Source organism: Ovis canadensis, chromosome 21, assembly GCF_042477335.2.
Source record: "Ovis canadensis isolate MfBH-ARS-UI-01 breed Bighorn chromosome 21, ARS-UI_OviCan_v2, whole genome shotgun sequence".
Lineage (NCBI taxonomy): Eukaryota > Metazoa > Chordata > Mammalia > Artiodactyla > Bovidae > Ovis > Ovis canadensis.
In genome coordinates, this window is record NC_091265.1 from 59476471 (window position 1) to 59503623 (window position 27153).

General features: G+C 50.3%; 2 protein-coding genes across 5 annotated transcripts in view; both read right to left on the reverse strand.

Moving 5' to 3' along the window:
* MAJIN (membrane anchored junction protein) overlaps window positions 1-5097 on the reverse strand; it is a 45953-nt gene extending 40856 nt beyond the window's left edge. The window contains exon 1 of one of the 2 annotated variants that reach the window (XM_069566549.1): window positions 4879-5097. The gene's annotated coding sequence lies outside the window, so the exon portion shown is untranslated. The remainder of the gene's footprint in view (window positions 1-4878) is intronic. The other variant, XM_069566550.1, reaches the window with a different exon arrangement.
* Window positions 5098-8149: 3052 nt separating this feature from the next.
* BATF2 (basic leucine zipper ATF-like transcription factor 2) lies at window positions 8150-15229 on the reverse strand. 3 transcript variants are annotated; one of them, XM_069566546.1, is made up of 3 exons: window positions 15019-15229; window positions 13380-13484; window positions 8150-10171 (listed from the first exon to the last, which is right to left on the reverse strand). In XM_069566546.1, exons 1-3 carry the CDS (start codon window positions 15055-15057, stop codon window positions 9488-9490), a joined length of 828 nt encoding a protein of 275 aa, XP_069422647.1. In that variant the 5' UTR covers window positions 15058-15229; the 3' UTR covers window positions 8150-9487. The 3 variants fall into 3 exon arrangements, with proteins under 3 accessions (XP_069422647.1, XP_069422648.1, XP_069422649.1); XM_069566547.1 differs by having other exon boundaries at window positions 8150-10168; window positions 15019-15183; XM_069566548.1 differs by lacking the exon at window positions 13380-13484 and having other exon boundaries at window positions 15019-15148.
* Between the last annotated feature and the right edge of the window lie 11924 nt (window positions 15230-27153).

Sequence of the window (27153 nt, forward strand, 5' to 3'; positions counted from 1 at the left end):
TGGATTCGATCCCTGGGTTGGGAAGATCCCCTGGAGAAGGAAATGGCAACCCACTGCAGTATTTGTGCCTGGGAAATTCCATAGACAGAGAAGCCTGGCAGACTAGAGTCCATGGGGTCAAAAAAGAGTCTTAACACAACTTAATGACTTAACAACAGTCATCTGAAGGTTGGAATGGGGCGGGAAATGCTGCTTCCAAAATGCTCACTTATAGGTCTTGCAAGTTGTTGCTCGCTTTTGGCAGGAGACCTCATTTCTTCCTTGTCTGGACCTCTCCATAGTGATCTCACAACGTGGTAACTGAATTCCACGATAAAGATAAACTGACCATTTAAAGTATTTCCTTTGACTTAATAACTCCCTTCTGGAAACCTGACCTAAGAAAAGAACTCAAAGTGTAGGTATCCATTTTTGCACAAAGATATTCATCATGAGGCAATCTATGTGTGTCTGTGTTTCAGTCGCTTAGCCATGTCCAATTCTGCAACCCCATGGACTGTAGCCTCCAGGCTCCTCTGTCCATGGGATTCTCCAGGCAGGAATACTGGAGTCGGTTGCCATTTCCTTCACCAGGGGATCTTCCTGACCCAGGAATCGAACCTGAGTCTCCTACACTGCAGGTGCACTCTTTACCCTCTGAGCTATAGGGAAGCCCCAAGGCAATCTATAGTGGTGAAAAATGTGAGACACCCCAAGCATTCCACATAGGATGGGTGGTTAAGTAAAGAACGTTATACCCATGAAACTGGCATGTTACACAGCTACTAAAGAGATTGTTTTGTGGAGTAATTAATGACATAGAAAATGCCTATGATATTCTCAGGAGAAAATTTCAGGGTATAAAACTTATGTACAATATGATCCTATGTGACGAAAATAATTTATATTTTGAATTGAATTTGAATTTTAGCATACTGAAGAAATATGCTAAAATGTTAAGGGTGGAAATTGCTATGCTGTTAAAAATTTTTTTGAAAGTTATACAGTCACAAGAAATTACAAAGGCAGTCCAGAAAGGTCCGTACAAGACTTACGTGATGTGCTTAGTCACTCAGTCGTGTCTGACTCTTTTCGACCCCATGGACTGTACCCCATCGGGCTCTTCTGTCCATGGGGATTCTCCAGGCAAGAATACTGGAGTGAGTTGCCATAACCTTCTCCAGGGGATCTTCCCAACCCAGGGATGGAACCCAGGTCTCCTGCACTGTAGGCGGATTCTTTACTGTCTGAGTCACCAGGGAAGCCCTTTACATGACTTAGTACAGTATCAAAATCAGAAAATCATCATTGCTATAAAGTGTGTGTATAAGTCTGTATCTTTTTATCACATGTGTAGTTTTGTGTATTCACCACATGGAAGATACAGAATTGTTCCATACCCCAAAGATGCCACCCTTTATAGTCACCCCAACCCTTCCATGTACCATCCCTAATCCTTTACTACCACTGATCTGTTCTCCACTTCTATAATTTTGTCATTTTGAAAATGTTATATAGTAAAATCTTACAGTAGGTGGTCTTTTGAGATCGACTTTTTCCACTCAGCATAATGCCCTTGAGATCCATCCACCCTGGTTCGTGCATCTATATTTCATTCCTTTTTATTGCTGAGTAGTATTCAGCGAATGGTATAGAAAATTTCCCCCCTTGCTTTTCAGATTTCCTGTGGAGCATGCAATATTTTAAGGCTTAGGGAAAAGGAAACATACTTGCAAGAGGGGCAGTGCAGAGAGAAGCAATTCATGCATTCAAGGAAATTTTGTGTTGAATTAAGCAACAGAATTTTAGACTTGGCATGCCCTCGGCAGTCACGGGCAAGTTTTTCGTGTTGTAGGAATCCTCCATGCAGTATCCTGGCAGGTTTTTGTGCAGCCTCTGTGTGGATACTCTCAGTAACAGGGAAATCGCTACCAGATGAAACAGCTCATTAAATTGATACAAAATATGCCTTGCTTCCTGGAGCTTGGGCATGACTGAAAGATCTGTCCTGGGTTATTTTTACCCTGCCTAGAGTCTTCCCTTTTTCCACTAACTAGATAAATACAAGCCCAAGAGAGTGAGAAAAGCCTGCAAGAGCCTGAGCAAGCTGGGGATGTCCTGGATCCAGGACTGGCCTCTCTAGGGAGATTTCAACGTTCACTGGCTTAGAAAAACAAGAGACTGAAGACCTTTCAAAATGGGATAAAATTCTGCATGAACACACACAGATATCCATGGTACCCTAGGAATGTTCTCCTTTCTGCATGATAGGAGTGTCCTTCAGAAGGCATGGAACCACTGTCTCAGAGGAAAGGTCTTAGCTTCTCTTCTGCCTGGAGTCCCCAGTTTCAGACCAGAGAGCGCTTCCTTTTCCTCCAACCATCCTTGAATGCAGACTCTGATCTGTCCATGGTTCTGATTGTTAATGGTTTCACCTGAGGACAAGGCATGGTTCTTTCATTCATTTCTTGGTGGTAACTTGGGCTTTCCTTGTGGCTCAGCTGGTAAAGAATCCGCCTGCCATGCAGGAGACCTGGGTTTGATCCCTGGGTTGGGAAGATCCCCTGGAGAAGGGGAAGGCTACCCACTCCAGTGTTCTGGCCTGGAGAATTCCATGGGCTGTATAGTCCATGGGGTCGCAAAGAGTCGGATGCGACTTTCACTTTCACTTCGTGGTAACTTGTCGATCATGGACTGTGTGCCAGGGCCTGTGATGTGCTCCTTATAGCCACCCTCTTTTTTTTTCGAATATATAATTTCATTTGTTTTTTGCTGTGCTGGATCTTCACTGCTGCCCAGGTTTTTCTCTGGTTGCGGCAGCTGGGGGCTGCCCTCTAGTTGTGGGGCACAGGCTTCCCACTGCGGTGGTTTCTCCTGTTGCAGAGCATGAGCTCTGGGACACTTAGGCTTCAGTAGTTGAGGCTCGTGGGCTCTAGAGCTCGGGCTCAGTAGCCGTGGTGCACAGACTTAGTTGCTCTGTGGCATATGGGATCGTCCCGGATCAGGGGTTCAACCCATGTCTCCTGCACTGGCAGATGGATTCTTCACCACTGAGCCACCAGAGAAGCCCCCACCCTCTTTCTGTTGAAGCACATCAGACATAACAGGAAAGAGCACAAATCAAAAACACACCGTTCAGTGTCTCATACAGTGAATACATTCATGTAACCACCACAAAGATCAAGAAACAGAACATTGTCAGCCCCCCACCACGAAGGCCCCTGGTCCCCTTCCAGGGGCTGTCCTCCAACTGTGACCACTACCCTGACTTTTAACAACATAGATTAACGGTTTTCTACTTTTTAACTTTAGATAAACGGATCATACAGATTGTCTTCCCTTTTTCCTCTGGCTTCTGTGGCCCAGCATTATGTTTGTGAAGCTTATTCACACTATTCCAGATAGTTGCGTTGATTGTTTGTTCATCCCTGTTGCTGTGCAGCATTATCTAGTATAAAAGATTCCACAATTTATTGGGTATACTCTTGATGGGGCCTTTTGATTGTTTCCAGTTTTCTACCATTATAAATATTGCTGATATAAAATCTCTCATTTATGTCTTTTGGTAAACATGTGCTTTTCTAGCATATATAATGTATATTACATTTACATGTATATATAAATATGTATGGGCTTCCCAGATGGCTCAGTGGTAAAGAATCCACCTGCTAACACAGGAGCCAGAGGAGCCACAGGCTCAATCCCTGGGTCGGGAAGATCCCCTGGAGGAGGAAATGGCAACTCACTCCAGTATTCTTGCCAGGATAATCCCGTGGACCGAGGAGCCTGGCGGGCTACAGTCTGTGGGGTCACCAAGAGTCGGATATGGCTGAGCAACAGCACATATATGCACGCGTGGATATGTATTCACATACACACATATACATTGGGTGGATTGCGGGGGGGTACTTTTTTCAATTCCCATTTTTCAGATAAGAAAGCTGAGGCTTGAAGACATGTGGAGCGGGTTGTGGAGCTGGAATGTGAACCCAGTCCTGTCTGGCCCTGGAGCTCAAACTCTGTAACCATCATGCTTTACTACCTCCTGCTGTTTAAATGTACTCATGATGGACCTGACTGGTTGCTGCCACTGAGGGAGCTAAAAAGATAGGAAGGCGCAGTCAGTCACACAAGAAGGAAAATGACAGATGCTGGTGAAAGGCACACGAGTGTGACAAGGAGCCTGAGGGGTCATTTTTTATCTTGGAAGGTCATATGAGGCTTCCTGGAGAATGAAGCATTTGATGAGGAAGGTTGGGGGCAGATTCTGGGCATGCAGGAGGGAAGGAGTGCCAGCCTGAGAGAGCTCTGGGGCCTGAGCAGAGGAGGCCCTCATAGAGGCATAGTGGCAAGGGCCTTCACAGATTATTTCATCTGGTCCCCAACATGTCCACCCACACACCTGGCTTCCAAGTTTATATGCTCAGTCTTTTTTTTTTTTTTCGGCTGCGCATTGTGGCTTGTAGGATCTTAGTTCCCCAGCCATGGATCAAACTCAGGCCCTCAGCAGTGTAAGTCCAGAGTCCTAACCACTGGACTGCCAGGGAATTCCCTATACACCCAGTTTTGACCTTTCCCCTAATTGCCAAACTGTTTTCTATTCAGTTAGATGACAAGTAGGCATCTCAAACTTGACCTGGCCAAAACAGGTCTCCAGGTCTCCCTTCCCCAACATATCCACTCCAAACTGCTCCTCTCGCAATCTTTCTTGGTCTTCGGTACTACCAACCACCTGTAGCTCAGGTCTCAAGCTGCAGCATCATCCTTCTGTCCTCCCTTTCCCCATGCCCAATCCATGAGCACATCCCATCATCCCTACCTGTAAAGCACACCCTGAATCAGACCTCACCTTCCCACCTCCCTGCTACCCCCCTGGCTGTGGTCACCAACACCGCTTACCTGGAAGACAGCAACAGCCTCCCCACAGCTCTCCCAGCTCCTTCTGAAGTTCCACGGGGAGAAGCCTTCTTGGCCTCTTCCAGCTTCTGGTGACTCCACGTGTTTCCTGGTTGGGGGCTACCTGACTCCAATCTCTGCCTCTGTCTCCATATGACCTTCTTTGTCTTCTCTTCCTGTTTCAGTGGTCTCCTCTTATTCGTCTTTGCATTTAGAGCTCACCTGGACAATTCAAGATCATTTCATCTTGAGATTATTAATTCAATTATATCTGCAAAACCCTAAGGGCACACTTGCAGGTTCTAGGTGGACTTATCTTTTCAAGTGCTACCATTCAGCTCACTGTGTTTCGTGCTGTGCTTGGTCGCTTCAGTCGTGTCTGACTTTGCAACCCCATGGACTGTACCCCACAGGGCTCCTCTGTCCATGGGATTCTCCAAGCAAGAATACTGGAGTGGGTTGCCACGCCCTCCTCCAGGGGATCTTCCTGATCTGGGGATCTAACCCGCGTCTCCTGCATTGCAGGCAGATTCTTTCCCTGCTGAGCCATTAGGGAAGCCCATTCAACTCTGTATAGAGGTGAATATCAGAAAAAAATAAAACAGCTGGAAGAATTTTTATTGAGTTTACATTCAGTCCTCCAGTGAGTGATTACTTTTCCAAGCGTAGAAGACTCTTGGCTTGCACATACTTGCTATTTCAGCACTGACTGTTATGCGTCACTTCAAAGGTCGTTCTCGAGGAGTGAGTGTCTGCATTGTGTTTGCTGTAAGGCTAACGTGAGGCTGAGCATCTCTAGCCTTGCTACAGCCTCCAGCCTACCAGATTATCTCTGCCCACTGCTGGGGGCATTACCGCTGCCGTCAAGGGGTCAAAATTGTTTCCTCCTAAAAACAAATAGTCTCCCCAAGGAAAGCCAGCTGCTAGTGCTGCTGCTGCTAAGTCGCTTCCGTCATGTCTGACTCTGTGCGACCCCATAGACTGCAGCCCACCAGGCTCCGCCGTCCCTGGGATTCTCCAGGCAAGAACACTGGAGTGGGTTAGTGCTGATGATAAAAGGAAAGAGAAGGTATCCAAGAAAGTACTAGTTCTCACCCAGCGTGATGAGCAACCTCTAAAACGAATATTCTCCCAATGACCCTGCCTTCTGTGTTTTTGTTTTTCTGTTTTTGGCTGCAGTGGGTCTTCGTTGCTGCACGCTGACTTTCTCTAGTTCTGGCAAATGGGGGCTCCTCTTCACTGAAGTGCACAGAATTCTTGCAATGGCTTCTCTTGTAGAGCGCAGGCTCTAGAGTACAGGCTGTGGTACATGGGCTTAGTTGCTCCACAGCATGTGGAAACTTCCTGGGCCAGGGATCGAACCCATGTCCCCTGCACTGGCAGGCAGATTCTCATCCACTGAACCACCAGGGAAGGCCCCACCTTCTGGTTTTTATGCCTTTGTGACATCCTCTCCTCTTGAGTGTGGGCTGGATCTAGTAACTTGCCTCTACTCAACAGAGTATAGTAAAACTGACAGGAAGTCATTTCTGAAATTAAGTTACAAAAACACTGTGGCTTCTGATCGCTCACCTTTTTCACTTTCTAGCTTGCTTGTTCTGAGCGAAGCCAGCTGCCATGTCCAACAGCCCTATGGAGAGGCCCACATGGCAAGGAGATAATACCTGCACCCAACAGCCTGTAAGAACCTGAGGTCCTCAGTCCAGCAGCCCTCCAGGAACTCAGTTCTGCCAATGACCTGGTGAATAAGCTTAGGAGTGGACCTTCTGGGGCCCACAGGCAGCCATACATGTGAGCTTGGGAGTAGATCCCCCAGTTGAGCCTTTGGAAGATTGCAGCTCCAGCCAACACTTTGAGATTTGGGGGCTGTTTTTTGTTTTGTTTTGTTTTGTTTTCATTTGCTTGGGTTTTTGTTGTTGTTTGTGTGGACCATTTTCAAAGACTTTATTGAATTTGTTACAATATTGCTTCTGTTTCATGTTTGTTTTTTTCTTTTTGGCCCCAAGGCATGCAGGATCTTAGGTCCCTGAACAGGGATGGAACTTGACCCTCCTGCATTGGGAGGTGAAGTCTTAACCACTGGGCCACCGGAGAAGTCCTTGGGCAACACTTTGATTGACGCCTGTGAGAAACCCTGAGCCTCTAAGCTGTGCCCAGATTCCCACTCTACGGGAATTTTAAGATGATAAATGTTTGTTGATTAAACCACTGGGTTTTGGAATAATTTGTTATGCAGCCATAGACACATCCAGATATAAATTTCTAGGATATATTCAACCATGTGAAAGCCTTCTGCCACAGTGGTGGCTGTTTACAATTTGGGGATTCACAGATATTAGCTCATATGCCTCAAGAATCTACAGCACCTCCTCCCACTCCTTTGATTCTGTTTATATTTTTAAACAAACATAATATAAAACTATAGTGACAGTTGCACATTCTATTTTTTCTGCTTGATATGTTGTGAGCATTTTCTCACCTCATTAAATATTCTTCAAAGCATTCTTTGTTCTTACCATCTCTTCTGGGGTATGAGTGTACCAACATTAATTAAGTCACTCCCCTCTCTTATTTTGAGCTTAAGGTAGGATTTTACCTTCTTGGGTCATGTCTATGGGCATGTTTCAGCCCCTCCATTCAGGGCCTACAGGGAAAGTTCCAGGAAGGTAGAAGGCACAATCACCTGTAGTTAAGTGCTCCTGAGTTACATCAAGCCTATACCATTTCCTAGCTATGTGACCTTTACACCGTGGGCCTTGGTTTCCCCTTCCAAACAATGGGGTAATAATTACATCTACTTTCCAGAGTTATTAGAGGCATCAGTGAGTTAACCCAAGTTACACAGAGAGTGCCTGACAAATTTTAGGTTATACAGACACATGCCAGGCCACAGTGTCCTCATCACCCAACGAGTCCTCGAGCACCATACGTCATATCGACTCTTGTCCCAGACTCAAGCCAGCCTCCAACCAACAGTGTCTTGGCTTCCCTCCCACCAGTCTGTTCTCCCTGAACCTGCTGGTGACTCCTGCTCTGTAGCCATCCACAATCCTGTGGCCACGACACCTCCTCTTCCTGCATGACTCTGAGCAAGTCCAACCCATCTTAAGGCCTCAATCTCCTCATCTGCAAAATGGGAAGGGAGGTTGGATTAAGAGGTCCATGAGGGATTGCCCACCTAAGATTCTAGACCATGCTCTTTCCTTTCAAAGGTCTTTTGGTTTCAATAGTACAAAGTACAGTCAGAATTTTAAACAACTAACTAAAGCAGAAAGAATTGGAAAACACTTTATTTACCATAACATAGGTACCATGTGCTCAGCATTTCCTGGAGTGTGTCACATACTAGCCTAGTGTCTGCTTACGTGTGTAAATCTGGGTGAAGAGCTGGAGTTTCTCATCTCTCTCCCCTTACAGTGTTTGTCTTCAGTCTGAATGAGAACCCGCCATCCCCCACTTCCACCCCCATCCCCAAGCAGGTGCTGCAACTGCACTCCTATCTGGTCCCAGGCCCCTGCTCCATCAGGCCAAAGAGCAACAGGGGCATTGCTCAGAGGGGCTGGAGGGTAATGGGAGTCTGTGAGCTGCACAGGGATGAGGACAGTACTGAAGAAGACACAGGTCTCACTGCATGCTAAGTGCTAAGTCATTCAGTCATGTCCAACTCTTTGCCACCCCATGGACTGTAGCCTGGCAGGCTCCTCTGTCCATGGGGATTCTCCAGGCAAGAATACAGGAGTGGGTTGCCATGCCCTCCTCCAGGGGATCTTCCCAACTTAGGGATGGAACCTGCGTCTCTTACGTCTCCTGCGTTGGCAGGCAAGTTCTTTACCACTATCACCACCTGGGAAGCAGGGAATCACAAAGCAAAAGGTTCAAGTCCAGCACTTGCTCAAACCTAAGTTTGCACCTGCTCCTTCCCTCATTATTTCCACCTGCCTTTTGTGCAGGACATGAATGCTCTCAGAAGTCCATTCACCATGGCCCTGGGAGGAAGGGAGAGGTAGGGAACTATTTGGGAATAGCTTGGTGAGCTGACCCTTCAGAATCCAAGGTCACCATGTGGCTATGGACCCTCAGCGTGTAGAAATCCCAGAGGGGACTGCTCCAGGCTTGTCCACAACTCCAACCCACAGGTTTAGCTCTTTGGCATTGAAAAAACTACTAGGAGCCTAAAGGATTCTCTTCTGGGCTCCTGCTTGGCCCTTCCCCACCAGGGTTTGGACTCTGGACCAGCCCCAGTAAGGGCAAACTTTCAGAAATTACAGGGCTTTGTGGCCCTGGGAATTACAGAGCAAAAGGGAGAGTCCCTGCCCACTCCCAGCACTTAAACCTCTCAGGCCGGCTCTAGGTTTCTAGGACCCCAGCCCCTAGGGTGCCTGGGCCAGGATCCCACCAGGAGAAGGAGGAGCAGATCGTGATGTTTCGGGTCCCAAGAAAGGCCATGTGACCTTGGACAAGTCACTTGGCTTCTCTGAGCCTCTGTGTCCTTTCCACTCCTAGTTAGCTGGTCAGCCAAGAAAGGCAGCCCTCAGCAGCAACAGGAGATGCCTGTGTGCTGAGGCTGCTTCCTGGGTCTGAGGAAGGGGCTAGACCAGTTCTGAGGGCCAGGTTAGAAGTGGACTTGAGCAGAAGAGAGCAGAGGGAAGTCCAGGAGGGGGTGGGGGCTGGGATCCACATCCAGCCCTTGCCAATCTGCTGCTGAGGAAGCTGGCTTATGCTCCCTGCCCTGCAGAGACCCCAGCCCCGGAGCAGCTGAGGGGCTGTGGGGTGTGGACCCTGGCTTCCCCCTGGTGGGGTGCTCCAGCCTGAGGAACTCTAGAGGGGCAGGTTGGGCTGTGGGGCTGGGCAGGAGGGTGTTGAGCTTGGAGGAAGGTCTCAGCAGGCCAGAGCCAGCAGGGGAGGCGGACTGGGCAGGGCTGGGTGATTGTCGTGCAGGAGATGCAGTGACTGCAGCGGGACCAAGGGACAGGGAGGGCAGAGGGGACAGGAGGAGGCCGAGGGACCCACGAGGCTGCGGGTCTGGAGAGGGTTGCGGAGCCGAGGGAGAAGAGGCTGGGGTCCGGAACAGGCCCAGCTGCTCCTGGCAGCCACGTTGTCCGTGGGGCGCGGAGCCTGGGGGCTGCTCGGCCTGGCCCCAGCAGCCAGCGGCCCCCGGAGCCAAGCAGGAGGCACAGTCCAGAGGGCACAGGCGCTCATGCACGTGCAGGGCCTGAGTCCACCAGGCCAGCTCAGCCTGAAGGGCCTGGATCTCCTTCTGCAGGGCGTGGTTCTGCTTCTCAAGTGACTCATGCTGCTGGGGGGAGAAGCAGATATAGGTGGGGAGGGTTATGTCAGCCAGAATCAGAGGCCCAGCTTGAGCCCTAGTTCCCAATGCCCCAGGGTCCTCAATTTAGAAGGAAAGATACCGCTGCCACCTCAATGCCCTTTTGGCTGCTCTCTGGCCAGACATTCATGACCACCACCTCAGACCTGTCTGCTCTCTCTCCCCAGTGCCAGGTGCCTGAGCCAGCCAGCCTGGGATCTCCGCTCACCCGGGAGCTCCACCAGCCTCCTAAGTGGTGCGCCTCTCAAACTGCCTGATCTCTTGGCCCAGAGGAGACCTTCGCTGGCTGCAGTGCCAATGGGACATTAAAGCCCTTTAACGTCTCCCAGGACTCCCCACGTGTGGTGGCCTCAGCTCACACTTCCAGTTTCATTTCTCCAGCTGCTCCTGATGCCCCCACTTCCTGTTCCTCAAATGGACTCTGCTTCCTCGCCACACTTGCCATCTCCTCTGCCTGGACAATCCCAGCCCCGCTTCCCCGGTCTAATCCTGACATGGCCTTCTTGTGACAACTTAGATGCCCTCTGTCCTGGACACTTCTAGGCTGCCCAGTGCCACTGCCAGACCTCCTCGACATCCAGCACTTGCCCACCGAGGCACTGTGGGCAGAGTCCAGGCTCACGGTTTACAGGTTGGCAGCACAGGTGTGCTCTCTTCAGCATTTAGGTTCTGTTCTGCTGAGCACTGGGTGGGAACCCGGTGGGACAGTAATCAGTGTGAAGTTCTAAACAATCATTTATTAGTATGATGGCAGCAGTGGTGGAAAATGCAGAAGTAACTTTATTTCCACAGCTCATCAGACTCGGAGAAGGCAATGGCACCCCACTCCAGTTCTCTTGCCTGGAGAATCCCATGGACGGAGGAGCCTGGTAGGCTGCAGTCCATGGGGTCGCGAAGAGTCGGACACAACTGAGCGACTTCGCTTTCACTTTTCACTTTCATGCATTGGAGAAGGAAATGGCAACCGACTCCAGTGTTCTTGCCTGGAGAATCCCAGGGACGGGGGAGCCTGGTGGACTGCCGTCTATGAGGTCGCACAGAGTCGGACATGACTGAAATGACTTAGCAGCCAGCAGCAGCAGGCTCAGTGACTTCCTTTGAGCCCCTTGCCCTGCCTTTTATGGACATTTTCTAAAAGAAGAAGCTGCAAGGGTGTTTTATATTAAAATGTTGCTTAAGCCATGGACTCAAAGTTCTAACAGGCCTCAGAGCCACCCACAGCCCCCCTCCCAAGCTGGTTTCTGCTGTGGAAGGTGGAAAGACACTTTAAAAACATGTCATTAGGTCACTCTTTACCTAAATTCTCCAAAGGCATCAATACACCTCCAGAAACTGGGTCACTTATTCATTCATTTACCACCCTCAGGTTGCTCAACTGTCACCTCCTCCGGGAGGGCTTCCCTAGTTAGGTTTCCATCACCCCGCATGTCCCACTCCCTTCCCTGTTCCCTGCTTTAATCCTTCCTAGGACACTTATCACTATCTGGTATCCCAAATACCTCATAGGTCATTTATTTGTCTATCTGGCTCCCCCGTGAAAATATGAGCCTTGAGGAGGGTGAACTGGACTCTGCTGTGTTCACAGCTGTATCTCCAGTGCTTAGAACTGTGCTTGCCGCATGAGAGATACTCAGTAGGCATTTCTGGAAGGAAGGAATAAATGAGCTCATGAAGTCTCAGCTGCCTCCAGGCATGCCATCCTGGGCATCAGTCCTCGTTTGCATGCACTGTACAGGGTGCTACTCTCTTAAGCTCATGCCAGCCCTATTTCATTTGCCTGCAATGCTTTTTCTTACCTTCATTTGGAAAACTCCTATTCATCCTTCAAAACCAGCTCAGACTTCATTTCTGTATCACCTTGACCCAACTATCTGTATGTTGTTCCTACCTATGAGTTCCCACTTTATTTTGACTCTATTGTTCACTCCAGAGAGAAATACTGAGTTCCTTCTATCTGCCAAGCACTGGTCCAGGTGATGGGGAGACAGTAGGCAGCAGAAGCATTCCCTGCCTTCAGGGTGCTTACAGTCTGGTGAGGAAGACAAGCAATGGTCAACATCTAAACTTGTGATGCAAGGTCAGTGTTAACCAGAAAAATAAAGCAGAGTAATAGGTGATGTCTATTTAGCTCAGATGTTTAGAAAGACCTCCTCCTTTTGAGGCGGTGACATTGGAGCCAAACACCCAGCAAGGAGTGAAGATCTAGCTGGGCTGCTGTCTAAAGATAGAGGGAGCAGCCGGGGGAGCCCCTGAGGCTGGACATGCTCCATCAGGGAAGGAACACAGAGAACGAGGTGCAGGATGTTGGGAGGGGAAGGTGGACAGTGGGGGTGGGGTCGCAGAGAGCGTAGGACCTTTGGGTGTGGAGGGCTCTGAGGTTTACTCATTGCAGTAAGGACTATCGCATATGCAGCCCAACCAAAGGCCAGGTCCTGAACTCAGCTCTTAACGGTCCCCCCGAGGTGTGTCCTTTCTGCACAGAGGAAGAAGGGAAACCCCAAGGTCAGGTTAGCATCTGAGGTCAGGTTACCGTCCAAGGTGAAGAGGCAAGTGTGAGTAGAGCCTCCCCACCCTCCACCCCACCAGGCTCCTTGGCCTCCTTTAGTCTTCACAAGGGTCCTGCCAGGGGGCAGGGATTTTTGGATGAGGACAGTGAAGCTCAGTGAAGGAAAAGACCTGCAGCTATGGAATGCAGCAGCTGGGACTCTAAAGCCAGCCCATCTTAACCCTGAACCAGTTTCTCGCAGACGGTCTTGGCCACTCACATCAGAACCCCGACAGGCAGGGTGATCGCAGCAGTGCAGCACCTCTGAGGTGGGTTCTGGATGGGCAGGGCTCAGGGACCTACCTTTGGATGAAGGCCTCACCTGGTCACTGGGCCAGGTTCTCCCTGTTTCCCTCCACTTCTTGTCTCCTCCCTCTAGACTGGGGGTGCCTTGAGGGGAGGCCTGGGCTGAGAATGCACTGTCATGCCCCTGGAGCCCAGCGTGCATCTGGCACACAATTTCTGCTCAGCACTCAGGAATTTCTGAATCTCAGCTGCAGAGCCCTCCTCTCTCCCCAGGTTCAGGGCGCCTGGCACCTACAGCAGTGCAGGGGAACTGCTGATTAGTGGGACAGAGAAGAGGTGGCCAGCCCTGGTGAGTGACGTCGGGGATGGGAAGGGAGGCGTCCCCACCTGGTGCAGGGCATCCGCCTTGCTCGTGTGCTTCTGCCGGCTTCTCTGGGCGGCTGCCCGGTTCTTCTCTTTCTTCCTCAGCTGCCTCTGATGCTCCTCAGCATCCTGTAGGGGCCCGACAGGGGCAGGCTAGCTGTAAAGCCATTCCCTTCTCTTTTGGGGGGTCAGCGCCATGCGGCCTGTGGCATCTTAGTTTAGCTCAGGTGTTTGGAAAGACCTTGTCCTACTGAAGCAGTGACATTTGAGCCAAACACCCAGCAAGGAGTGAGGGTCTAGCTGGGATGCTGTCTAAAGGCAGAGGGAGCCGCCAGGGTTCAAACCCGTGACCCCTAAATTGGAAGCCTGGAGACTTAACCACTGAACCACCAGGGAAGTCTCAGCCATATTCTTCTTGAATCAAGTCCCCGAGGGTCCCCTTTCCGCCAGAAGCCCTCTCTGGCTCCATCGGTTTCCACACACCCCATCACAGACACAGCACAGCTCGGTGGAATGCCAGCCTCACATCCATACCACTCACAGCTCATGACGGGGCAGCACACGCCCCAGACAGAACCCGCTTCACACCTACAGGCTCCTTATGCACCGTGTTGCTCTGGGTAGATCATTCACTTCCCTGAGCCCCATTGCCTGATCTGCCCCAAATGGAGGCACTGGTGCCTTCCTCACCGGCTGGAAAGCTGGCAGGGGTTAATAAAAGTTGCTGTTGTTCTAATCCCTACTGTTTCCACCGTTAAGGTGTTGATTTCTCTAGCCTGAGCTCCTTCTGTGAGGACGAGAGTGGGGGTGGTTCTGATTCTACTCTGTGTTCCCCTGCCCAGCTCAAGCCCAAAGCTGATATTCATTTATCCCACAAATATTTGCACACCTACTGTGTGCCACGCACTGAGCTGAGGGGACGCAGCAGCAAACATAAGAGGCAGTACTTCCTGCCCTCAAGCTACTTGCATTCTAGTGGGCCAGCAGCCTAGAATGAGAGAATGAGTCCCTTCTGACAGAAGAGTGGACTCAGAGGGTGACAGCTGTGACTCTCCCCCTTCACTGGGGTTCATGAGCTTAGATGAATAGTTAACCCACATGCCCAGGGCTCTGGAAAATCAGACAAGCGGGAACACTGGAGACCCCACAACCCCCTCCCTCAGGTCACTCTGGGAGGTGTGTTCTGAGTGTGGGGACCTCAGGCAGGACCCTGGCCTCCCTCGCTGAGGACTCTGCAACTCCTAAGTTCCTGGCCACAGCAGGCCCCTTGCAGGTGCTGGGGGACTGAGAGACTGGAGCCTGGAGGGGAAAGACCCGCCATAAGAGAAGGGCCTGAGCCTCTGGTACTTGGGTTCTGGACTAGAGGCAAGGCCTCCAGGGGAGCTGTGGCCAGAAAGCTCGGGGAGGAAAGAGGAGGCTCCTGTAATGGCAGCGTAGGACAGGTAGGTGAGGAGAGAGCTGTAATCAGAGGCCAAGTTCTAAACTGAAGCCTGGATCTGCAATGTGAGAGCAGGAAAGCCCTCAAGCCAAACCCCTAAGGAGACTGAGGCCCAGAGACGGGTGTGTGAGGCCTGCGCTCCCCAGCCCCTGCGAACAGAGCCGGCCCCGGCACCCTGGGGCATATTCCCCTTCTTAGCCCCTGAACCTGCTCCCCTGCACTCACCGTCCTGGTCAGAGGCCCGTCGCCCCCGCAGAGGTGCATGGTGGGGAGGAGAACACGGGCTCACACCGGTGGGGCGTCCCTCAGCTGCTGTGACCTCCCAGTGCCCTCTTGGGGCCCAAGGAAGTGGCAGCTCTTTAAATCCCCGGTGACCACTCCGCCCCCAACAAGGCAAGTTTCAGTTTCTCCTAAAGCCACCAGCTGCTCAGAATCCCAGGCTCGGCTTGGCTCACGTGGCTGGAATTTCCTAACACAAACGGGCCTTCCGGTTGGGCCCCTTTTCTGGGATGAGGACGGTGGAGTGTGGCCAGAGGAGGGGGGCTGAAGGCCAGGTGTGGGGAGGCTGTTGTAGGAGAGGGCGGGCAGGCTGCCAGAGACAGGGCCAAGAGGAGAAGCCAGTGGGGCACATAGGGCTCACCAGGGATGTGGGGGCATCCCTGGGCTCCACAATTGCAGGAGCCAGGTTCACAGCCCACGTTTGGCTCGTTGGAGCTGTGCAGTTTTGAGAAGGTGATTTACCCTCTCTGAGCCTTAGTTGCTCATCTGTAAAGGGAGATGACATAGATATCCACTCACAGGCTTGATGTAGGGACTAAGCAAGATAATACGACCACCTCCCCCAACGCTGTGAGACTAATAATGTTGAGACAAGTCTGCAAAAATAAGCAACGGCCCTTAAATAGACGAACAGATGGCTAATGACTGTGTTTTCATACAACAGACCACGCAGCAGTAGAGAGAGTGACGTCTAGCAGTTAAGAGCACAGCTCCCAAGCTACGTGACTCGGGTATATCATTTCACCTTTCTGTGCCTCTGTTTCCAAATCTGTTAAGTGGGGACAAAGATAATTTTTTTGCTAATGTTACATATGTGAAAGCACCTGAAAGCATACCTGGTGCAGAACGAGGGCTCAACAAATATTCACAATTGTGATGCGATGGAAGAGTCAAAGCTGCGTGTATCATCATGTCTAAAAGTTCATTCCTTCCACTTGGAAGAAAATGACAAGTGGTAACCAGATCTGAATAACACCATTTCTGAAATGTTGAATAATACGGATATGTAATTATGTAGGAAAAGTATAAAAATATGCATGAGAATCAGAAACACAAAATTCAGAGAGTGGTGGCTTGCTGGGGGTGGAGGTGGAGAGGGACTAAAGGGGACCCACAGAGACTTCAGTGTGTCTGTGACATATCATTGCTTCAGCTGTGGGAACACACTTGTCTTGTGATAGTATTATTAGCTACACTCTGGGGTCCTGGAGAGGGAAAGGGCAACCCATTCCAGTATTCTTGCCTGGGAAATCCCATGGATAGGGGAGACTGGTGGGCTACAGTCTGTGGGGTCACAAAGCGTCAGATACGACTTAGTGAGTAGACCACCACCACCACACTTTGGGGTAGTCCTGAAATGTTTCATAATAAAAACTTTTGTTAAAGATCTAAAAAAAACCTGAAGCCCCAGGCAAATCTGTATGATTGCTGTATCTCTAAGACAGACCATGCTTGGGAGCGACAGCAGTTCAGGCGATGGTGCAGCCGTTAATCCCTGTCCAAGAACAGCATCATAACTGATATACAGTGAAGAGTCAGTCCTGTGGTCTGCTGACCAGAGCATCTGGGGGTTGTGCCTGAGTCTCAGGGGCTCAAGGCTGATGGTGTGGGTAAATACTATGGATTCCATCTTCTGACAGATAATGGTGTCCTGAGAGATAATGTGTCGAGTTCACAGCTGTCTCTGAGCATATTAGAAAAGAACACTGTCAGGAACTCCCTGGTGGTCCAGTGCTTTGGATGCAGCACTTTCACTGCCGTGGCCTGGGTTCAATCCCTGGTTGGGGAACTAAGATCCCTACAAGACTCATGAGCAGCCAAAAAAGAGAAAAAGAAAAGAACACTGCAATTGATTAGCAATGTCTGCCATGCCGTAATTGATCAGTGATGCCTGTCATGAGCAGGGCATTGACAGCAATACTCCCCTGCTACCCACCCCAGTATTCTTGCTGGGAGAATTCTGGGGCAGAGGAGCCTGGTGGGCTACAGTCCATGGGGTCACAGACAGTCAGACACGACTGAGAGACATGGGCTTCCCCAGTAGCTCAGACAGTAAAGAATCTGCCTGCAATGCAGGAGACCTAGGTTCAATCCCTGGGTTGGGAAGATCCCCTGGAGAAGGGACTGGCTACACTCCAGTGTTCTTGCCTGGAGAATTCCATGGACAGAGGAGCCTGGTGGGCTGCAGTCCACAGGGTTGCAAAGAGTCAGACAGGGCTGAGCGACCAACACTTTCATGCCCAGAAGTGGGCATGAAACCTGTTTCTGCTTTAGAGTCAGAATGGACTCTGACACCTGGCACTCTCCTCACCAGGTCTAGCACCTGGGATCTCAGTGTCCTCTTATATATGCTGTGGATGACCAGGAAATCATACCTGTTTACAAAATTGATTTGAAGATGGGAAAGAATGAAATGAGAAGAGAGCTCTTTGCATATTGTGAAGTACTATCTGGCTAGACTCCATTCCCATTCCTGAGATTTGTGGGGACACAGGAGGAATTATGCCGCCTCATAATTTTAAATGCCTGGGTACACTTGGGATTGGGCATGACAGCGGGGCCTGCCCTCCTTGTATGTGAAGCGCCTGGGGGAGGAGGCTAAAGTGGGGGCACCCCATGCAGTGAGGCTGCCCCAACTACTCTGAATTACTTCTGTTTCCCAGAAACCAAGAGGGCTGAGGCCTCTTGCCCGAGGCGGGCACCTGAGGGGCTCATTAGGCCATAAGCTCCTCAGGGAAGGATCCAGGGGAGCCACAGGCATGATGTAACCAAGGAAAACACACCTGGAGGTGGGGAGGGAGGGGTGAGTAGGGCTAGGGCCCAGGTATCCCCACCTCAAGCTCCCAGCCCCAGACATAGACCCCAAGTGTTCCCCTCTCAAGACTTTGGCTTCCAGCAGAAGGGCGATAGCAAGTGTTCCTGTGACCCCTCTCAGAAGGCCACAGCCCCAGAGGAAAATCACAGAAGGTAGCATTTATGGCTTGATGTCCCCGAGGAGTGGCAGGGAGTCAGGGACACAGAGTGGGTAATGTTTAACCGTGAATGGCCGTGCCAGGCTGGCAGAGTAGGCTTCAGGGCCACCCAGTCCAACTTCTTACTTAGAAGGTGAGGAGCTAATGCCCAGAGAGGCAAGGTCATCTGGGGAAAGGGGGCAGAGCTGGAGGGGGGACACACCACCTTCCTCCAAGCCCCGTCTGTCTCCACACCCCGCATGGAAGGCCCTAGTCCATGAGTCCCAGGACTCAAGCACTTCCATGGTGAAGGCTTGGAGGCCTCCCCCAACCAGACTGACAGAGTGAGCTCCTGGGCAGCAAGAACGCTGCCTGTCTTACTCTCTGAAGCATCTCCAGCACCTCAAACACTGCCTCCACCTAATGTTGTTGCTGTTTGGTCGCTCAGTCATGTCCGACTCTGCGACCCTGTGGACTGCAGCACACCAGGCTTCCCTGTCCTTCACCATCTCCTGGAGCTTGCTCAAACTCATGTCCATAGAGTCGATGATGCCATCCAACCATCTCATCCTCTGTTGCCCTCTTCTTCTCCTGCCCTCAGTCTTTCCCAGCATCAGGGTCTTTTCCAGTGAGTCAGCTCTTTGCATCAAGTGGCCAAAGTACTGGAGCTTTAACTTCAGCATCAGTCCTTCCAATGAGTATTCAGGGCTGATTTCCTTTAGGATTGACTGGTTTGCACTTGATTAACGAACACATGAGTGAAAGTCCAGCATGCAGGCAGCTTGCCAGCAGGGAACCCCACCAACTTCCTGGATGAGTAAAATACTTTCGCTTTCCTCATTCCTAGGTTCCTGGGGGACTCTCCCTAACTAACTTCTTCATTTTACCAGTGGGGAAACTGAGGTAACATGAGGGGACTGTCACACAGCTGGTTGGGAGAGGCCAGGATGCATTGATTACCTTGTCCCAATTCCCTCCCACACCTCCTAGAGTGAGAGAGATGCCCAGGGTCTTCAGTCACCCCCTCTCTTTCTAGGCCCTGTCCATGTGCACCCCTCAGTTGAGGCCTGGCCTCTCCAGGGCACCCCAAGCGAGCTTTAGACGATGGCAAGGAGAGAAACAGGCCAGATGCCAGCTGGTGGGGCTGAGGCTGGCTATCGACTTCCTGCCATGAGCATGGAGGGGCCCTCGTGGAAGCTAAGCCTCAGCTGGGAGGGGTTCACAACCGAATGGGGTGTAGGACGCATGCCCAGCATATTGCTGGGCAGGGCAGGAGGGTGACAGCCTGCCTCCATGAAGGCATCTGTGGCAGGCAGAGAGCACTTCCTGCCGGGGAGATCAGAGGCTTTCCAGAGAAAGAAAGGCAGGACGTTGTCTTTGGGAAGGACATTGAAGAACGGGGAGAGGGACTTGATCCAGGGCCCGGAACTTGACCTCAAGCAAGTCACTTAACTAACGGGACTTCCCTGGTGGTCCACTGGTTAAGAATCTGCCTGGCAATGGTGGGCATGTAGGTTCAACCCCTGGTCGGGGAACTAAGATCTCACATACTGCAGGGCAACAAAGCCCACGAGCCGCAACTACTGAGCCTGTGCACCGCAACAAAGACCCTGCATGCCGCCACTAAGGCCCAACGCAGCCAAATAAGTAAATAAACATTTTTAATTACAAAAAAAACCTAACTAACCTCTTTCTGGCTTATTGTAAAATGGGGGTAATAACGTAAGTATCTAGAAGTAATATATATGAAGTGCTTAGAACACTGCCTGGTGCACAGTAAGTCCCATAAATATCTTTTAAGCTTTTAACAGATGCACTTAATAGAAAACTGATGGACTTTTCGATCACATACCGCAGGCTTGTATTTTGAGTTTTTTTCATTATTACTTTTATTACTATTATTAATTTTAGGGGAAAAATGGCAGAGTGCAAGATCAGGCATGAGTTTTTTTATTCTAATGAAATACATTTAGTGAAAAGAGGGTTAATGAATGTGTCCATATGTAAAGAGCAGCACATATTTGATGAAAACTGCTCAAAATTTCTCATGCTTACAAAGGAGTCTCAATAAGAGGTGGGAAATGAGCTGTCTCATGGCTAGGCTTAGGTTACTGACAAGTTTTGAGAATACCAGCTTCAGGCATGGGTTGATCATGATGCCCAAACAAGGTCATCAGGAGTCAGTGGTTCATCCTATCTGCTCTGTCCCTGACTGGCTTCATTCTCAGGCAGCTCCTGCTCATGGTGGTAAGATGGCCACTAGAAACACCAGCTTAGCTGCCCCAAGAGGGGCATCCCTGCTACTTTCCCATTATTTCCAACGAAGATATCAGACCTGGCTCTGCTTGGTCTGCCCTGAGTCACATGCCTGTTCCTGACATCAGTCACTGTGGCCAGGTGACAAGGTGAGATAGGTACGGCTGGGGTCCCCTAGGGGTCAGGGGTGAGGGAGGGGAACTTGCAGAGGGCTTGGGGCACTGTTGGCAGGAGAAGGGGGACCGGATGCTGGGCTGATGTCACCGCCTTGGCTGAGATTCAGATATGAGGAAGCTGCCTTTCCGCAGTATATCCCTTGGCCAGGTCATGTCCCCAGCTGGGACAGGCTCAATCCCCACGTGTCTCTCACACCAAGCCCGGCTCTCTCTCCTTTTATTGCCTCACAGGGACCTGTAAGTGGGAAAGATGAACAATGCTGGGCAAGGACGGGTAGTGACGTCGTGGGGACAACCCACGGCATAGGGAGAAAAGGACTGACTTTCACTTCAGCATGGCACCTTCACCGTGGGGGTTCTCATTAAAGCTGGAATCTGCAAATAGCTGGGCCTCCCAGGGAGAGGGCAACTTCACGGGGGCTCTGTGATGCCATTACCTCCCAATCCTGCCGGGTCCCCTGGGGCCTCCAAAGCTTTACGCTTCTGATTCTCCGCTATTTCTTGAACGTACATGTCTTTCTGGGAAGCTGACTCAAACCTCTGGAAGAGGGCAGGGACTATAAATAGTAAATAACCGAGCCCTAAAGAGTGGGCGAGCCTCCCAGGGCTTCTTGGGTATGGCAACAGAGACCACAGCACATGGATTTCCCCAGGTGGCCCAAGTCCCAAACAGGTTGAGTTCAAATCCCCGCTCTGCATCTTCTATTCATGTGAACTTGGATAGGGCCCTTAGTTTCTCTGAGCCTCAGTTTCCTCATCTGTATAATGGGCCATGGTGATAACTGAAACCACATCTGGACAGCAGTCACTGGCGAGCTCCTTCTTGTCCCTGTGTCCCTGGCTGGGCCTCCCTGGTGATGTCACATTTAGACTGTCCACTTTGAATGGTGGAGAAGCCCAGGCTGGGCACCGTGCTGAGATCCTCGACACTGGAGAGCAAAGACAGTCTCCCTGGCCTTGGAGGGAGCGTTTCCCTTCTTCAAACGGTTCTCTCCCCCTGAGCTTCTGTGTCCCACGAGAGCTCTGAGAGGCAGGAAACTCTCACTAGGAGGCTAGTTTGGGAGGCGGGCAGCCAGGGTCATGAGCAAGGGCTGGAGGACTGCAGTGGGATGAGGGCTAAAGCCCAGCCCCGAGTGGCCAGCAACTCATGAGCACAGACCAGAGAGCGCTCGCCACAGCTAGCCCAGCCCAGGATTCATACCAAGGGTGCCAAGAGCTTTGGCAAGGCAGACTGGCAGTACTTCATGGTCAGAAGATTCTAGAGATTGTCATCCAGTCTCCTTGTTTTACAGTTGGGGAGGGGACTTGCCCCGGGGCAGGGAGGCAGCAGAGCCAGGCAGGTTCTGCTGCAGCCCCGGATTCTTGTCCCCTCTGACTTCTCACTTATTCAGCTAACGTCTGCCAGCTCTGCTGTGGAAATAGCAGGGACTCAGGGCACCCTCAGAAGAGCAGGAAGCACTCTCACTTGTGGCAGAAACCTGCCATGGGTCCTTGGGAGAAGGACTCTGACCTTCGTCGTTGAAGCACCGTTGAAGACGGGGCCTCCCACGGGTCCTGGGCCAGGTGGGGGCCCCCAGTCAGAAGCAGCCCAGGAAGTTGTCCCAGGAGAACTGGGTTCACCTGCAGCTCAGGGACTGCCAGGGACAAGGCCTCCGGCAGACTTGCGCCCTCTCTGGGGCTCGATTTCCTCATATGTAAAACGAAGGAATGTGGCCACTGACCTCTGAGAGCCCTTTTGCTCTGGGTGGAGGTTGGGAACAGCCTGAGGCCTATGGGGAGGAGACACCTCTAAGCTGGAGGGAGTTCCTGCCATTTGAGAGAAAAGAGTCAGTATTTTACTGAAACAGGGGCTGAGCGCTGAACTGACAGTGGACGCACGGCCACCGGAGACCCAGCGCTTCCTGCCTTCCACGGCAGGCCCCAGCTCCCACTCGACACCCGCGGGCAGGCTGCCTGTGAGACGCCCTGCTAGGCTGGGGCCTGGTCTGGGCGTTGAGCTCTATGGGGTCTCAGAGGAGAGGGTGGGGGTCAGGCCTGGGCTGAGAACCCTGGTGGTTAGGAACGAAACTGATGTGGCTCTGCTGCTTTCGGGCCACGTGAGCAGCTAGAAAGCAGTTAGTGAATCCTCTGCCCCGTTCCTTTCACTCAACAGATATTTACTGAGCATCTATTATGTGGTAGGCCCTGTTCCAGGTACTGTGATCAGCTTAAAAAAAAAAATCCAAATCCTGCTGTTGGGACTTTCCTGGTGGTCCAGTGGTTAAGAATCTGCCTTCTAATGCAGCGGACGCAGGGGACTGTGAAGCCTTCTTTACATTCCTTTTATACTGATATATGGTAGTTACTTTAATTCTCAGATCCACCTTGCATGGCAAACATAATTAGTATACTGTTTGTACAAAGGAGACAATAGAAACTCAAAACGGTTAATGATTTTACCCAATTCACAAAGGTGATGGTGGTTCAGTCATTCAGGATGACTCCGCGACTCTATGGGCTATAGAACACCAGGCTCCTCTGTCTATGATTCTCCAGGCAAGAATACTGGAGTGGGTTGCCATTTCCTTCTCCAGGGGAACTTTCTGACCCAGGGATTGAATCTGGGTCTCCTGTATTGCGGGCAGCCTTCTGCATTGCAGGCTGATTCTTTACTGACTGAGCCAGCACGGAAGCCGCCTGCCTTCTAATGCAGAGGACCCAGGTTCAATCCCTGGTTGAGGAACTCAGATCCCACATGCCTCAGAGCAACTAACCTTGTGTGTCACAACTACTAAGCCCGTGAGCCACAATGAAGATCCCGTGCAGCCAAAATAAAAAAACAAAACAAAAAGAAACAAATCCGTGCCCTCATGGTGCTTCCATTCTTGAGGGGATGGAGGTGTAGGGGAGAATAAATTGTGATCAGTTAAGGGAATTACATAGGCTGATAGGAGGACTTAGGTGTCACAAGGGAATACAGAGCAAACCAAAGGATTTGGAGAATGTGGGTAGGGGATTGGGCTGTTTCAAACTTAACAAGGGTGGTCACACTGGACCTCGTTGTGCTATTTGAACAACAACAACAGCAAAATTTTGGTTTTTTTAAATCTGTTTTTGGGGGCGCCACACCCTGTGGCTTGTGGGATCTTAATTCCCCAACCAGGGATTGAACCTGTGCCCTCAGCAGTGAAAAGCACGGAGTCCTAACTGCTGGAGCCCCAGGGAATGCCCCTATAAAATTGCTTTGAGACATTGAATGTTTGAGTAAAAAATTGGAGAGAGAGAGGTGACAAGGAGGTATGCGTTAGGGGCGCAGGTCATTCGGAGGACTGACACGCAGGGGCGGAACAGGCGATGGGGGGATAGAGAATGGGGAGCACTCTTGCAAGGGGCTGGAAGGCCACTGAAGCCCTTGGGCTCCAACACTGAAAGATACAGGAGCGCCCAGCAGACCGTGCAGGGCTTTGAGCAAAGGACGGACATGATCTGACCAGAGGTTATAAAGGTCCCTTCACCTTGGGGAGGAGGAGCAGCGAAACCGCTGGATAGACTGCTGCAGCCATCCGGGTGAGCGGAGTCCTGGCTCATCCGTCTAGTGGAGATAAGAGTGGTACCTGCCTCTCAGGTTGCTGAGTGAAGGCGCAGCAGCTCCTCCCTCGCCCCCTTCCCCACCCCTCCGACCCCGCCCCATTCACCAGGCCAGGCCCTGGGGAGACAAATAAGAAGCAGCCGGCACAGCCTTGCTCTAGAGGTTGCCAAGGCATGGGTCAGATGGACGTGGAAGAGCTCAGATTTTCAGGTTCTTAATAATTCTTATGGAGAACGGAATGGCAGTCCACTCCAGTGTTCTTGCCTGGAGAATCCCATAGACAGAGAAGCCTGGAGGGCTACATAACAGTTCATGGGGCGGCAAAGAGTCGGACACAACAGAGCAAGTGACACACACACACACAATCATTCTTAAGATTCTGGAAAGGTCTGAGGATGCCGTGTGCCCTGAGGAGGATGACTGGACTGTAGCAGCTCATTTTGTCATCTGGGAGTTGGAGAAGATACCTCCCCTGGCTCCCACGAGAGGCATCTGGGCTGAGATCTATAACGAGGACGCTCAGACACTCTGACTTGCCATTCGAGGCCTTCGGCTATGGCTTGCATGTTGCGCACACATGCACTGGGGACACGGTGGCCCTTGGATACTTCAGGCCCACTAAACCACCACCGCGGGGGGAATGGGGTGGGGGTACAGGAGCAAGCCAGAGTAGGACCGTGGTCCACAGGCAGCTGTCGGTGACTAAGTCGTGTATTCCACCCTCCCGGTCTTCGTTTACTCGTTAGAAGGGCAAAAGCTGCCGCCAAGTGCTGGGTGGAGCTTTCGTCATACATGTGTGGTCCCCAAAATAAAACTTGCATCACAGATGTTTCACCAGAGAGAAAAACAGGAAGGATTCCTTTGATCAAAACTGTAACTTTTTAAAGATATATATATAAGATGGTAAGCTTCTTCACACTACTTTTTTTTAACTCTATTTTTTTTTTGGCCACCCCTCCCATGGCATGTGGGATCTTAGTTCCCCCATGAAGAACTGAACTCTCTTCCTGCAGTGGAAGGATGGAGTCCTAACCACTGGACCACCAGAAAATCCCTGTAACTCCATTTTAAACAACCTCAATTGAACATTACAGTTTAAAAGAATCAAATAGGAAATTGATCTGGAGCAACCTTAAATATATATACAAATAAATAAAATATATACTTTGATATATATTCCTTGCTGGGCTTCCCTGGTGGCTCGGCAGTAAAGAATCCGACTGCCGGACTTCCAGAGTGGTGCAGTGGATAAGAATCCGCCTGCCAGTGCAGGGGACACAGGTGTGACCCCTGATTTGGGAAGATCCCACATGCCTCAGAGCAACTAAACCTGTGCACCATGTCTACTGAGTCCCTGTGCCGCCACTACTAAGGCCTAAGTGCCCACAGCCTGTGCTCTGGAACAAGAGAAGCCACCGCAGCGAGAAGCCTGGGCAAAAGCAGCAAAAACCCAGTGCAGGAAAAAATAAAATTAAATTTAAAAAAAGAATCTGCCTGCCAATGCAGGAGATTTGGCTTTGATCCTTGGGTCAGGAAGATCCCCTGGAGAAGAAAATAGCAACCCACCCCAGTATTCTTGCCTGAGAAATCCTATGGACATAGGAGCCTGGCAGGCTATGGTCCATGGGGTTGCAAAGAGTCAGACACGACTTAGTGTCCTGGTGTCTTAGTGTCTGTCTTAAACAACAATAATAATACTTGGTGCTAATGCTTAATGATCAACAGTTTTACTTAAGTAGAGTCTTTTCCCTTGTTGCTTTTCAAAAAATTTTATTATTGTTGTTATTGTTCCATAATAACAAAGTTTCCTTTATGATTATAAAGGTGATGCAGGAAGTGGACTGTCTGGATCCAAAAGGTTACACCTCTGGGACTTCCCTGGCAGTCTGGTGGTTAAGACTCCGTGCTCCCAGTGTAGGGGGCACAGGTTTGATTCCTGGTTGGGGAACTAAGATCCCGAATGCCATGGGGTGTAGAAAAAAATTTTACATGTCTTAAAATTAAAACCATAAGGCCAGATTTTCCTCCTCAGATATTGGATGAATATTCCCTTTTAGAAGGCATCTAGAACTCTATCCACAAGTTAAAATTCACTTACTTAGTTCCAAGAAACTCTCCCTTCCAAAGCCGGTTTCAGAGCTGTCAGGATTTGGGTATTTTAAGCTCATGAGTCTTTCCTGTGAATATGTATATATTCAAAAGATATATATATATTCACAGTTATATATAACTACAGCTCTAGAGATCTTCTTTCCCAGTTTTCTTTCAAAGGTATTCCCCAAAGATTTTATTTCCTCAAGAGCAACCTTTCCTCCTTTCCATGAGGCAAATGAAAATACTTTCACCAGGCTCCTAACAGGGCTTTCCAGGTGGCGCTAGTGCTGGAGAACCTCTCTGCCAACGCAGGAGACGGTAGAGATGTGGGTTTGATCCCTGTGTTTGATCCCTGTGTCAGGGGTGTGCCGTAGTCCACGGGCTCACAGAGTCGGGCGCGACTTACTGCCTTAATCACAGCAACAACAGCAGTAGTGAAGTAAGACCACCCAGAAGTGCTTACAGCAATAATTTTAAGTTTCCCTCAAACCTGCTCCAGCGTTAACAGTGGAGTTGCAGCAATTTTCAAACTTCTATGACTATGACCTTGTGAGTACATATATTCTGATATAAATCAGAATCTGATATAAATATCAGAAACAAACGTGCTAACAAATACCACGTACCTTCTCTTCAAGGGCACAGGCAGCAATGTTTTCTTTTTTTTATTTATTTATTTGGCTGTGCCAGGTCTTGGTTGCAGCACATGGGATCTTCAATTTTTTGTTGCAGCATGAAGGATCTCTGACCAGGGATTAAACCCGGGTCCCCTGTATTGGGAGCAAGGAGACTTAGCCACTGGACCACCAGGGAAATCCCAGAAATGTTTTCTGTTTTGTTCCTTCTATTTAATTTTTGCTCATGCTACCTGGTCAAGCTATATGAAACTGGTATCTGTGTGGTCCAAACGGTCAAATATGAGCAATTTCATATGGTCCAATTTATTTGTGACACTAAAGTAACTCTACAATCTACTTAATGGGCTACTTAGTATCCCATAGTTTAAATAACATTGTTTAGGGGTTATTGTCATTTC